General features: G+C 34.5%; 1 protein-coding gene across 1 annotated transcript; it reads right to left on the bottom strand.

Moving 5' to 3' along the window:
• Nucleotides 1–2,416: 2,416 nt before the first annotated feature.
• Nucleotides 2,417–6,286, bottom strand: LOC126490597 (olfactory receptor 145-like). The gene is made up of 2 exons (XM_050125649.1): nucleotides 6,280–6,286; nucleotides 2,417–3,354 (listed from the first exon to the last, which is right to left on the bottom strand). Exons 1-2 carry the CDS (start codon nucleotides 6,284–6,286, stop codon nucleotides 2,417–2,419), a joined length of 945 nt encoding a protein of 314 aa, XP_049981606.1.
• Between the last annotated feature and the right edge of the window lie 5,891 nt (nucleotides 6,287–12,177).

The following is a 12,177-nucleotide window of genomic DNA, read 5'->3' as shown; positions in this document are numbered from 1 at the left end:
TGTGTGTGTGTGTGTGTGTGTGTATGAATGTGAGTTTGTGCACATGAGAGCTGTGCCAACAGAGGCCAGAAGAGGCCTTTAGATCCCCAGGAGTTACAGCTGCAGTAACTTTTCCCAAGATAGGGTTTCTCTATGTGGCCCTAGCTGTTCTGGAACTCGCTCTGTATAAAAAGTTGGCTTTGAACTCACCAAGATCTACCTACATCTGCTTCCAAGTGCTATTATTATACTCATGCACCACCACTGCCTGCCTTGCCAGTTTTGAACTGCATGAAAAGAATTCTGTGTTCCCTCAGAATGATCCAGTCTTCCAGCCCAATAGATGTGTTTTACATAGAAAACTGCTAAAAAGTTTGCGTTTTTAACAGAAGGTTTCAAAGGAGAAGTTTTGTTTCATAAAGAATATTTTTCTGTTCAAAATAATAAAGACTATAGGCATAAGATTATACTGCAATTTAAATAAATTATAATCTAAGAATATTACAGATTTTTTTTTTACTTTCCGTTTTCTACCTCCATACCCTTCTAAACAAACCTCCTCCATCTCCTTCAAATCCTGACCTTTTTATTGACTACTTGTTATTGCTTTCAAATATATGAATATGCATATATACTCATAAATATAACCTTCTCTGTCTGTATAATGATATTTGTGTTTATAGTTTCAGGGTTCACAATTTGACACTGGACAAACCAATTAGTATTTTCTTCCCTGGGGAAGACCACCTCTCTGTCTCCCAGATTTTCTCAGTTGTCTATAGTTCTTTGTATAGGTTTGAAACCTCATCACTTTTTCCCCCATCCCCACACCCTTGGACATGACTATGGGTATTGCTTTTGTTCAACTAACATTATATTTTCTTTAATATAAGTTATTTAAACTGTAAACCTAGTTCAGATCTAATAAAAATATATATATATATATATGTGTGTGTGTGCGCATATATGTATATATATGCACAAGTTGCACAAGGAATCTTCAATGGCAATGAAATTATTAATAATTTGTGTTATCATCAATTTTTATGATTCAATTTCAATGACAACTTCAATATCTATGAGAATGCTTGAGTAATGACAGTGTAACAAATTTCACCACAAATTAGCAGTGAAATGCTTAATGTGTCTGTGGAGTGTGTACAAAATTAACATAGATAGGACTTCAAAACAGTAAAAATAATGTAATATGAAATAAAATAGCCCTTTTGTGATTAATATCTTAGGGAATGTCATTTTCTTTGAGCAGCACTCATCTTTTCCCTTACAGATTCCTAACATATCAGCTTTAAGTCTAAGTTATATGGAGTTGAATTCATGTCTTTTTTGCTTTTATATGCATCAAAGTTTTCATTGCCTGTCAGATTTTGTGTCAAATACAATTTTTGCTGGAAATATCCTCTCTATGGCTGTCACATTGTGCTCAATGACTTGTCAGCTCACAGACCACTCCTTAGTCAAGCCCATCCTGACCACTGATTCTGAAGAAATAACAGAGCTCTCTATACCATTGATTTCAGAAAGACTGACTCAAATAAAATCTGAATTATTTTTGCTATATACATTCATGAAACACAAATAATATAATTGAAATATTTACCTGCTAATTAATCAGTATTATAAAATTAATTTTTTAAAAGAACAAACTTTTCTTCAGAGCATTGCTAGAATGAGTAGCTAGACATTTTGTCAGTGAACACACAGCCTACCAGCATATCCACCGTGTTCCTGAAATCAGAGATATGCACCTAGAGTTAGGTTCCTTTCATTTTGTACACTGAATTGCTATTCAGTATCCTGTCCTCGGGAAATAGAATAAGGAAATTTGACTTTGCTAAATTCCCTTAACTGAAAGTGGGTAGAAAATCAGATTGACTGGGACATTCACGCTATTCCTCTTCTCTTAGAGAAAGAAAGAAATCTCTCCCAGCAGAAGTTTGTTTAACATTGAACAGAAGATTTCTAAGTTAAGAAAGACTAATTCTAAGATCTCTGAATTAGTGCATGTCCATCACAGCTCTACAGAGTCCTAGATGTTTCCAGTTTAGAAAAAAAAATGCACAACCTTGTCATTTCTCAATTTATTTACTCAGAACTTCTACTTAAATCTATATAAACCATATACAGTTGTATATGTCCACTTATAATTCTAGCACTCAGGAGGATGAGAATAAAGAATCATGAGTTTGAGAAAATCCTAAGTCATATGTTGAGACAGAAAGAAAGTAAAAATTAGAGAAACTGAAAGTAAGCTCAAGAATCAATAACTGAAATTTTCACTTTACTATTTAAAAAAGTATAAAGGACTCACTCTCTGCTTCATATGTCTTGATCTGTGAACTGATTTACACAATTAATTTTGTATATTATTAAATAATTGGGATTTCCTTTCAATTGTATCTATAAAATTAGTTTCTATTTATATAAACATGCTTTTTTTCAAAGTCTTACTCAGTGCAACATGGACATCCTTGTTCCTCAAACTGTAGATGAAAGGGTTCAGCATTGGGCCAACAATGGTATAGAAAACAGTGGACACTTTATCTTCACCCAGAGACCCAACAGGGGAAGGCTTAAGATACATGAATGCTGAGGCTCCAAAGAAAATAGAAACAGCTATTATGTGAGAACTACAGGTACTAAAAGCTTTGGACCTGCTCTCTGTGGAACGGATGTGGGAAATGTTGGAAATGATCAAAGTATAAGAAGTGAAGATGATCAAACTAGGTCCTATCACATTGACACCCACAACAATGAAAACCACCAGCTCGTTGATGTAGGTACTTGTGCAAGAGAGCTTCAGGAGAGGGGGTATGTCACACATGTAGTGATTGATGATGTTGCCATCACAGAAGGAGAGTCTCAGCATGCACACTGTATGGGCCATGGCACCAACAAACCCCATTGTGTAAACACTCATTGCCATTGTGAAGCAGACCTGATGGGACATGATGACTTTATAAAGCAGTGGCTTACAGATGGCCACATATCTGTCATAGGCCATGGCTGTCAAAATACAGCATTCATCAATAACAAAGAAGGCGAAGAAAAAGAGCTGAGTCATGCACTCTGCATGGGAGATAATGTTCTGCTTCACAAAACTCACTAACATTTTGGGGGTTATTACAGAGGAATAGCAGAAATCAATGAAGGAAAGGTTGAAGAGAAAGTAGTACATAGGGGTGTGCAGGTGAGGGTTCAAAACAATCAGAACAATCAAGCCCAGGTTTCCCACCATAGAAACCACATAGATTCCCAAAAAGAGGAAGAAGAGAGGCAGCTGGAGCTCTGGCTGCTGTGTCAAGCCCAGCAGGATAAACTCCTTCACTGTGGTAGAATCATTGCTGGAGGCCATTCCTTGTCAGGTCATATCTATGAAAAGGTAAGAAATGGGAACATTAAGATAATACCCTAGCTTTTTCCAGTACACCCACTGTGATAATACTTAGAATGGAATATTATTCTCAAATACACCCTTCTGGGCACTTTCCTTTTCCATTTCCATTTTGATATGCCTTCCTTATAATACTAAGGGAATGATTAATAATGGGTCAGGAAGACAGTAAATCAGTTGCCTCCAGCCCTGGTAATCTTAGTTCTATCCCCAGGATCCATAACTGGGAAGGAGAGAGCCCATTCCAGCAAATTGTTATCTGACCTTCACATGCAAGCTATGTAATGTGTGCACCCACACATATAAACACATTATCAAATAATAAAATATACTAACATTCCTAAGGATTAATAGTTAATAAATTTATATTTGTGTATTAAATACATATTTCTTGAGGCTAAGGAGCAGACTGCTACAGTCGCTCTGCTTCCCTTCTACCTTGGTAGTCTAGTACCTTTCTCACAGTCCGTGGTTGTTTGGATGAGGACACGAGGCATATCAAAGACTCCTTGGCTTGGCTTCCTTGGAGGAAATTTCTTAAAAAAAAAAAAAAAAAAAAAAACAAGAAAAAAAGCACCTTTTTGCATAGAGACTTCAGGAGTGGACCTTCTTAAGTTTCCTTTCACAGCAGTGGTAGGGTGTTTTAATAGCTCTGGTCATCTGGCCAATTTAGTGGCATATGATGCGGACCATCTTAAAGCTAATCATTCAGCTTGGAATGAATACTGGACTGAAAGATTCAGAACACACTGTTTGCTCTCCAATGTTCTGAGAAATTATTAGCTAGAGATCATAGCTAATGGAGAGGCTTTGCCCAGAGGGTCTTCTCGAACCTTGGGGAGATAAATTAGATCTACTGATGCCAAAAGAGCCACCTGTCACTATGACCCAAGAGGTTTCTATGACCGTGTAAATCCTAGGGACCTGATTAAAAATGGAAAGACCTTTGCTTCTCCAGATTTTTCTCTGGGGAAACACTATGGAGAATTAGATGTCCTGTAGTACATACCTATTCACTGCAGTGATATTGCCGGTGTGGAAATATACCATTATATATCCATTTGAGTTTCTTGCCAATCAGGATATCTCAGAGAACAGGAAATTAAGTAAAACATAGTCTATGTCAAAAGAAGTCATCCTATCACCTGGCACTATCTGAAAGCTATAGTGTGTGAGTGTGTGTGTGTGTGTGTGTGTGTGTGTGTGTGTGTGTGTGTGTGTGTAAATATTCTTATGTACTTGAACACTTGATTCCAATTGATAGTTCTGTTTAGGGAAGTTATGGAACCTTTTTTAAAATTTCATTTCATTTTTATTTTTTGTTATCAATATATTCTGACTACAGCTCCTGCTCCCTCTAGACTTCTTAGTCCCCTCCTCCTGTCTCTCCTCTCCCCCATGTCCACTCTTTCTCTGTTTTCCTTCAAAAACGAGCTTCTTGATTCAGTGTTGGACTTCATGTCCACTTCCCCTTCTCAGTGTTGGGATTTTGACCAGTTTAAACTTGTTCGAGTCCTTTTCTCGTGTATGTAATCTGTCTGCAAGATGTATATTTAGCAAAGTTTTTTTTTTCCTGCTTTATTGGCTATCTTACTCAATTTAGAGAGCACAACTTAAAAAAAAACTCACTTGCAGTACCTATAAGTTGAATTGTATACCACTGTTGGAGCTACATAGGAGAAAGTATTCATCTGGTGGGTTGACCTGCGGAACACTAGTTGTCACCTGCCGTATACCCCCAAAGCAATTCTCACCACTCGACACATTTTCCTCTAGAAGTTTTAGACTTACTGCTATGAGTATTTTCAGGAAATAATGTATACATCAAAAAAAATCAAGGATCATTCAATATAGTTCCACAAAAGGCAGTATAATTTCCTCTAGGTTTTTGTATAAATTGTGTTTCTAATAGAGAGAAGTAAGGTAAAGTGCTAATGATTAATTTATACATTCAATGTCCAAAAACTAGACATAGATGTATAGTATGAGGGAAAATGTGTAAATAAATAAAGCTCTGAAGAAGTCAAAACATGGTAAGATTGACACAGGAAGTTTTATGGTACTTGATGACCAACTAATCAGAAGCTACAAGATCCAGGTTAAGTGAGAAGTCAATCTAAAAACAATATTGTAAGTGGTTAAAGAAGTCACTTCACATCTGACTTGGTTGTCACACAGAGTATGAACCTGAATTTTGAAAGTTAAATGTAAAAACAATATGAATGCAATGGTATACTAGGAAAATCAACATTTAAGACATGTAAAATCATCCTAATTAATTGTTTAGGTTTGCAGCTTCTATCATTTTCAAAATGGTACTGAACAGCATGTACCAATGGGTAAGAATTGTTTCATTAAAAGAAGTGAGGAAAGGAAATATGTTGTAAACAGCCAGTTACAAAACTTCAAAGTGAGCAGGGAAGAAGTTATGTATAGGTATGTGCATATAAATGCTGCTAGTGATATATGGACCTCAAAGTTTTACAATGTGGCTTGTTTTAAAGAAACGTTGCATGTGCATTGAATGGCACCACTCTTTATCAAATGCCAGTTGACCGTCTACTGAATCTATTTATTCAATCTATATTTTTGCATATTGATCATTTTACAAATACTAAACTATGGAGGCTGTTGTAGTATATATAGTCTTTAAGTTAGATAATGAAAATTCACCACTGTTCTTTTTGACTTTTGCTTGAGGATTTTGTATATAGACATACTGTATTCACCCCCTTTCTATTCCTCTTTTCCACTTCTAATTTCTTCCTTGTCTTCTCTCAAACATATGACCTTTTCATCTATATTAAATATATATGTAATAGTATATAATATATCTCATTAAGATCAATAACTAACATTGACCTTACTTGTATGTATTTAGGGATGACTCTTCATTGCTGAAAAAAATGTGCACTTTCCCATTGACTGCCTATAGCTATTCATCTAGCAGAGAGAACTTGTTTAATTTTTCTCCATCCATGTTGACATGTTGACTGTTATAGATTTTGTAAGTCTTGTGCAGTCATCCATGTTGTCTAGAGTACAAGGGAGAAAAAGCCCTATCCCTTATAGAAGAAACATAAAATCTTTCTGGGCTCTCCTTAGTGATGATCCTTGAGCCTCAGGTATAGGGTTTGTGTTATTAGCCTCATTTGTATCTAGGCAGTGCATGGTTACTTTTTCTTTGCATTTAGACAGGCTGGGAAATTTACCTTATAGTCTTCATTTACTGCAAAAAGAATCATCAAACATATAAGGATGAATATTTAGGAGGCAGTGGGGTTTACATTGCAAATAAAAGAGCCATTTTCAAAAATATATTATGGATTTTAGCCAATCAATTTCGAAGTAGAAAAAATTCTTTGAAGTTGACAGAAACACAAATTACAAACAATTAGATAAAGTTGATGATTTTCTTCTATTCTCATGGAAATTCTGTCATGTATAATAGGGTTTGTGTTTCTATTAACAAAGTAAGGATCAAGATTCTAGCCTTATTTCTTTTATTATAAATACAATTTTAAAATGAGTATATATATATATATTCTATATGCTGAGAATGCAAAAAGAAAATATTCAAATTAACAGACATTGGTCTATCAACACTCTACACAGGAGGCTGAGGCAGAAAACATCAACATTAATGCCAGTTTAGGTTACAGAGCAAAGCTCTGTCTGGGAAAATATTTTACATTATGGTTGTTAGAATGGTGTTTTTTTGGAACTCCAAATGGTGGGAGTGGGGGCATCTCTAACTCTTTTACCATCATTGGGATCCTTTTTCTTCCACTACATTGCCTCATCTAGCCCTGATATTAGATTTTGTGCCTATTCATATTATATCTTATTATGCCATGGTCAGTTCATACCCTTTGGAGGCCTGCTCTTGTCTGAAGGCAAATGGAGGAGCTGTGGATTTTGGGGAGAGGAAAGGTAGGAGGGATATGTTGTATAAAAGAAAAAAATTGGAAATAAAAAAAGATAACACATGGACAAAACAAACAAGTAAAAATGTTTGTATTTATCTTCCAGGTATGCAAAATATAATGTTTGCAATGAAAACTGTGCTAACTCTAAACACCCGTGTTTCCAGCTTAATAATAAGGCAAATGGTGGATCTCACTGGTTAAAACTGACATACTCCTGGGTCCTGAGAATCCAAGCCACAATGAAGCATGAAGTTGAATAGCTGCCCAAGAGTCAGACAGAGCTGTGGGATATATTCATGAAGATGAGTCAGGCGTGTCATGAAGCTGGCTCTCTGCCTTGTTTCACTGCTATACAGACAGACAACTATGAGGCTCTAGAAAACTAATTGACATCCACAGTGGCATCTCTCCAACAAGGTGACTAAAACTTAGTACGTTTTGAAAGTATAAAGAAAAGTTTATTTGTACAGACACCAATGCTATATTTGCTTGCCCAAAACCCAGTTCTCTTGATAAACACACCCAAGTCAGAATATTAGGTCAACTCAGCTTTATGGAGTGGTAACTGTAGGAAGGTAAACTTAAAAGCTAAGTGTGTCTAGGAGAGAGCCTGGTTATGCAAAGAAAGGAATCTATTTAAGTGAGGACATCTCTTCAGACATCTACTAGTTGCTCAGGAGAGGAAAGTAAGAGCTCGATTGAGTCCTACCATGCTACATATATTTTCAGATGTCAGGTTTTAAGGAAGCTACTTCAAACTCTTTCTCTGTTTTTGTGCATGTGTTAAGCAATAATTGAATCAAGACAAAGTCTGGAGGTGCTCCCTACTATTATTGGGTCCTCAAAGACTTGAGTGTCTCAGATATGTGCAGGATGGTAACCAATTGAGCATGAAATTTCTTGTCGTACCTAAACTTTATGATCACACACACACACACACACACACACACACACATATATATATATATATAATTATAGTTGATGGTCACATATCTAATGATATGTATCATAAATTATATACAGATAATTTTATTTAACCATAAAGCAGAAAGAAATTTTGTTATTGACAGGAATTGAATGTACTGGAGATTAAATAGCGGGAAAATATGCAGTATCTAGAAAAAATTAATGTTTTTGCTTGCTTTTAGATTCTAGATCATATAATATACACACATATTTGTACAACTTGAAAGAAGAAAGCTTTATCTGGGAAAAGTTGGGGGGAGAAAAAGAAGGACACAGGAAATGAGTGATAGAATTATTACATGAAGAAAACATCTCTGTGAATCTTATCACTATATGCCAAGAAAATAATAAAAGAAAAAGCAGTGAGTCTGCAGAGAAAGAGGAATATCAGGAATCTAGATTATTAAAAGCAAAGTAAAAGAGGGATCTTTAAGGAGAGAAATTAAAGCAGTGGGCTTGGGTGACTTGTGAAGAAATGGTAACAAGCAGTGATAAAAACCAAAGTCCAACTATATATATTTATCAGAATGTCATAATGAAACATTATCTTGTATAACTTCAAAATCTAAAATAAAATCGAAATAAAGCTTGTTCAGATACAAACTTATAAAAAAGTAAAATGTGACATATATGTGTTTTATTCAGTTTTACACAAAAAGGTACTATACAGCAGAAAAAATAACAATATCTTGAATTTTGAAGGAAAATAGATGGAGCTAGAAAACACCATTTTGAGTTAGGCAACCCAGACACAGAAAGACAAATATCACATGAACTCACTCATCAGTATTTTTTAAGCATAAAGCAAAGAAAACTAGCCCACAAATCACAATCCCAGAAAAATTAGACAACAATGAGGACCCCAAGAGAGACTTACATAAATCTAATCTACATGGGAAGTAGAAAAAGATAAACTCTTCTGAGTAAATTGGGAGCATGGGGACCTTGGAAGAGGGTGGAAGTGGAGGGGAGAGGCAGGGAGGGGAAGCAGAGAAAAATGTAAAGCTCAATAAAAATTAATAAAAAAAGAAAAGACATGATTAGCATTGAAAAAATAAAAAATAAACAAAATAAAAATTAACCTATGCCATCTGAAGGAAAATGAATGGAATTGCAGATAACTGTTTTAAATTATCCAAGCCAGAATTTAAATAGAGAATCTAGGTTTTAAATGTGCATTATTTATTTAATATTAAGCACTAATTAAATTATTTATTTTTAGATTAATTAGCAAATAGTGGTTAACATATAATATATAATAAAACATGAAGTTAGAGAAGAGAATATGACAGGAGATTAATAAATTTACAAAGGAAGAGTGTACAACATGATGAGGGGGAATAATGACAAAATGTCACATTTTCTTTCATATAAATACTAAATAATTAATTATAACTTGTGTATATACATATATTCACATATGCATATATATATACATATATACACATAATGTATACATATGTGATATGAACACTTAAGGAGATATTAAGAGGAAGGGGGAAAAGGGAATGGTAGTGGGGAAATGAATGATCCTGGATATAAGCAAGGAACCATGACATACATATATATGCATATGTATATACATATACATAACAGTGTTATAGTGAAATAAATTTTGTATGCTAGCTGAAACTTAATTTTAAAAGCATTTGGCTCCCCAGTAAATCAACAAGACAAAACGACAGCCTATAGAGTGGGAAAATATCTTCACTAACCACACATCTGATAGAGGACTGATCTCCAAAATATACAAAGATCTCAAGAAACTTGACATCAAATGAAAAAAAAAATTCAATCCAAAATAATAGAGTACAGACCTAAACAGGGAATTCTCAACAGACAAATCTCAAATGACTAAAAGACACTTAAGGAAATGCTGAACATCCTTAGCCATTAGAGAAATACAAATTAAGACAACTCTGAGATTCCATTCTGCACCTATCAGAATGGCAAAGATCCAAAACAGGTTATGCTGGAGAGGATGTGGGGTAAGAACTCTCCTGCATTGCTGAAGAGAGTGCAAACTTCTACAGTCACTTTGGAAATCAATATGGTGATTTCTCAGAAAATTAAAAAAAAATTCTACCACAAGACCCAGCAATGCCAATTTGGGGTATATACCCAAAAGGTAGCTCAATCATACCACAAGGACATGTGCACAATTATGTTTATAGCAGCATTTTTTGTAATAGCCCAAACCAGGAAACAAACTTAGATGCCCATCAACTGAAGAATGGACAAAGAAAATTTGGGACATTTACATAATGGAGTACTACCCAGTGATGAAAAATAATGACAGTTTGTAATTTGCAGGCAAATGTACAGATCTAGAGAGAACCATATTGAGTGAGGTAAACCAGACCCAGAAAGAAAAATATAAATATGATATGTACTCACTCATAAATGGCTTTTAGACATAAAGCAAAAGAAAACTAACCTACAATCCACAACCCCAGAGAACCTAGACAACAAAGAGGACCCTAAGAGAGACATACATGGACCTAAATAGAATTGGAGAAAAGACATGACCTCCTTAGCAAATTGGTAGCATGGGGCCATGGGTGAGGGTAGAAAGAGAGAGGGGAGGAACGGAGGGCAGCAGAGAAAAATGTGTAGCTCAGTAAAAACAATAAAAAAGAAACTGTAATTAAAATTGTTATTACATATTTTTAAATAATTTTCTGACCTGCCTAATTATGTCTTATAAACTTTTAAAGATCATATTACTTTTATGGCAAAAATCAGAAAATAAGATATATTCAGCATATAGCATATTAATAAAAGTATTCAATTTTGGGGACAGGGAGATGGCTTAGTATGTTGAAGTGTTTGCCACCAGAGCCTAATTACCTAGACTGAATCTTCGGAACCCATGCATATCTGGACTTAGTGTTCACATACCTATAATCCCAGTGTACCTGTGGGAGGTGCAGACTAGAAAATCCTTAGAAGTGCATGTCCCATCTAGTCTGGATTACCTGACATTGAATGTAGCTTGCTTTGAACAACTTGGGAAGATGATAGTAACACCTACTTGTGGACCTCTCGTCTTCAAACACACTTAAAATTTTTAAATAAGTATAAAAACAGCCAAATTTTAAAATATCCCCAAAAACACAAGTCATTTTTATTTTTATTAGATATGACTTTAAGTAAAACATATATATTCAGGCCTTGTTCTTAAATGTCCATGACAATGTTCTTATTTTTCTTGCAATCTACATTAATTAGGAATTATGTATGCAAATAATGAGTTTTTCTGATTTTATTTGTAAATGAAAAGTAAAACTATACATATTTTGCTTATGAATAACAATGATAATTACATAGATATCTACTGTGTGGTGATTAAATTGAAGAAAATACACATCATCTGACATAACTGCAATGTCTTTTTAGCATGAACTGCAAAATCTATTGCTACATAAATTTAAAATATAAAAATGATTAAACAGAGTTTCAATGAGAAGCAATGAATTCAAATACAATATTCCTGATCGAAACCATACAAATTAAAAACCTTATTGTCATCTCCTACCCAGCTTCCCAACATTATCATAACCATATTTCTACTATAAAATTAGAAAGCACCCATTGTTTTTCATTTTTAGTTTTAGATTTAGATTTAGATTCTAGGCCAATAGCCTAGAATAAGAAATAGCAATAAAAAATGCCTGTGTACTTATTTCTTCATAAAAATGTTACCAATTATTTGGAGTTCCTATTAGATTTGCCAGAGTTACAGAAACAAAAATGAAATTATCCAAATAAAATATTGCAAAAACAAGTCTACAAAATTACACATATAATAATAGGTAAATTCTCATTCACAAACAAAAACAATCCCCCCAAATTTAATCTTCCAAATTCATAAAGAAAGATTGTTTCTAA

Source organism: Alexandromys fortis, unplaced genomic scaffold, assembly GCF_014885135.2.
Source record: "Alexandromys fortis isolate MF-2015 unplaced genomic scaffold, M_Fortis_MF-2015_v1.1 scaffold_253, whole genome shotgun sequence".
NCBI lineage: Eukaryota > Metazoa > Chordata > Mammalia > Rodentia > Cricetidae > Alexandromys > Alexandromys fortis.
The sequence above is the reverse complement of the archived record's forward strand: the minus strand, read 5'-3'. Positions and strand labels throughout refer to the sequence as shown.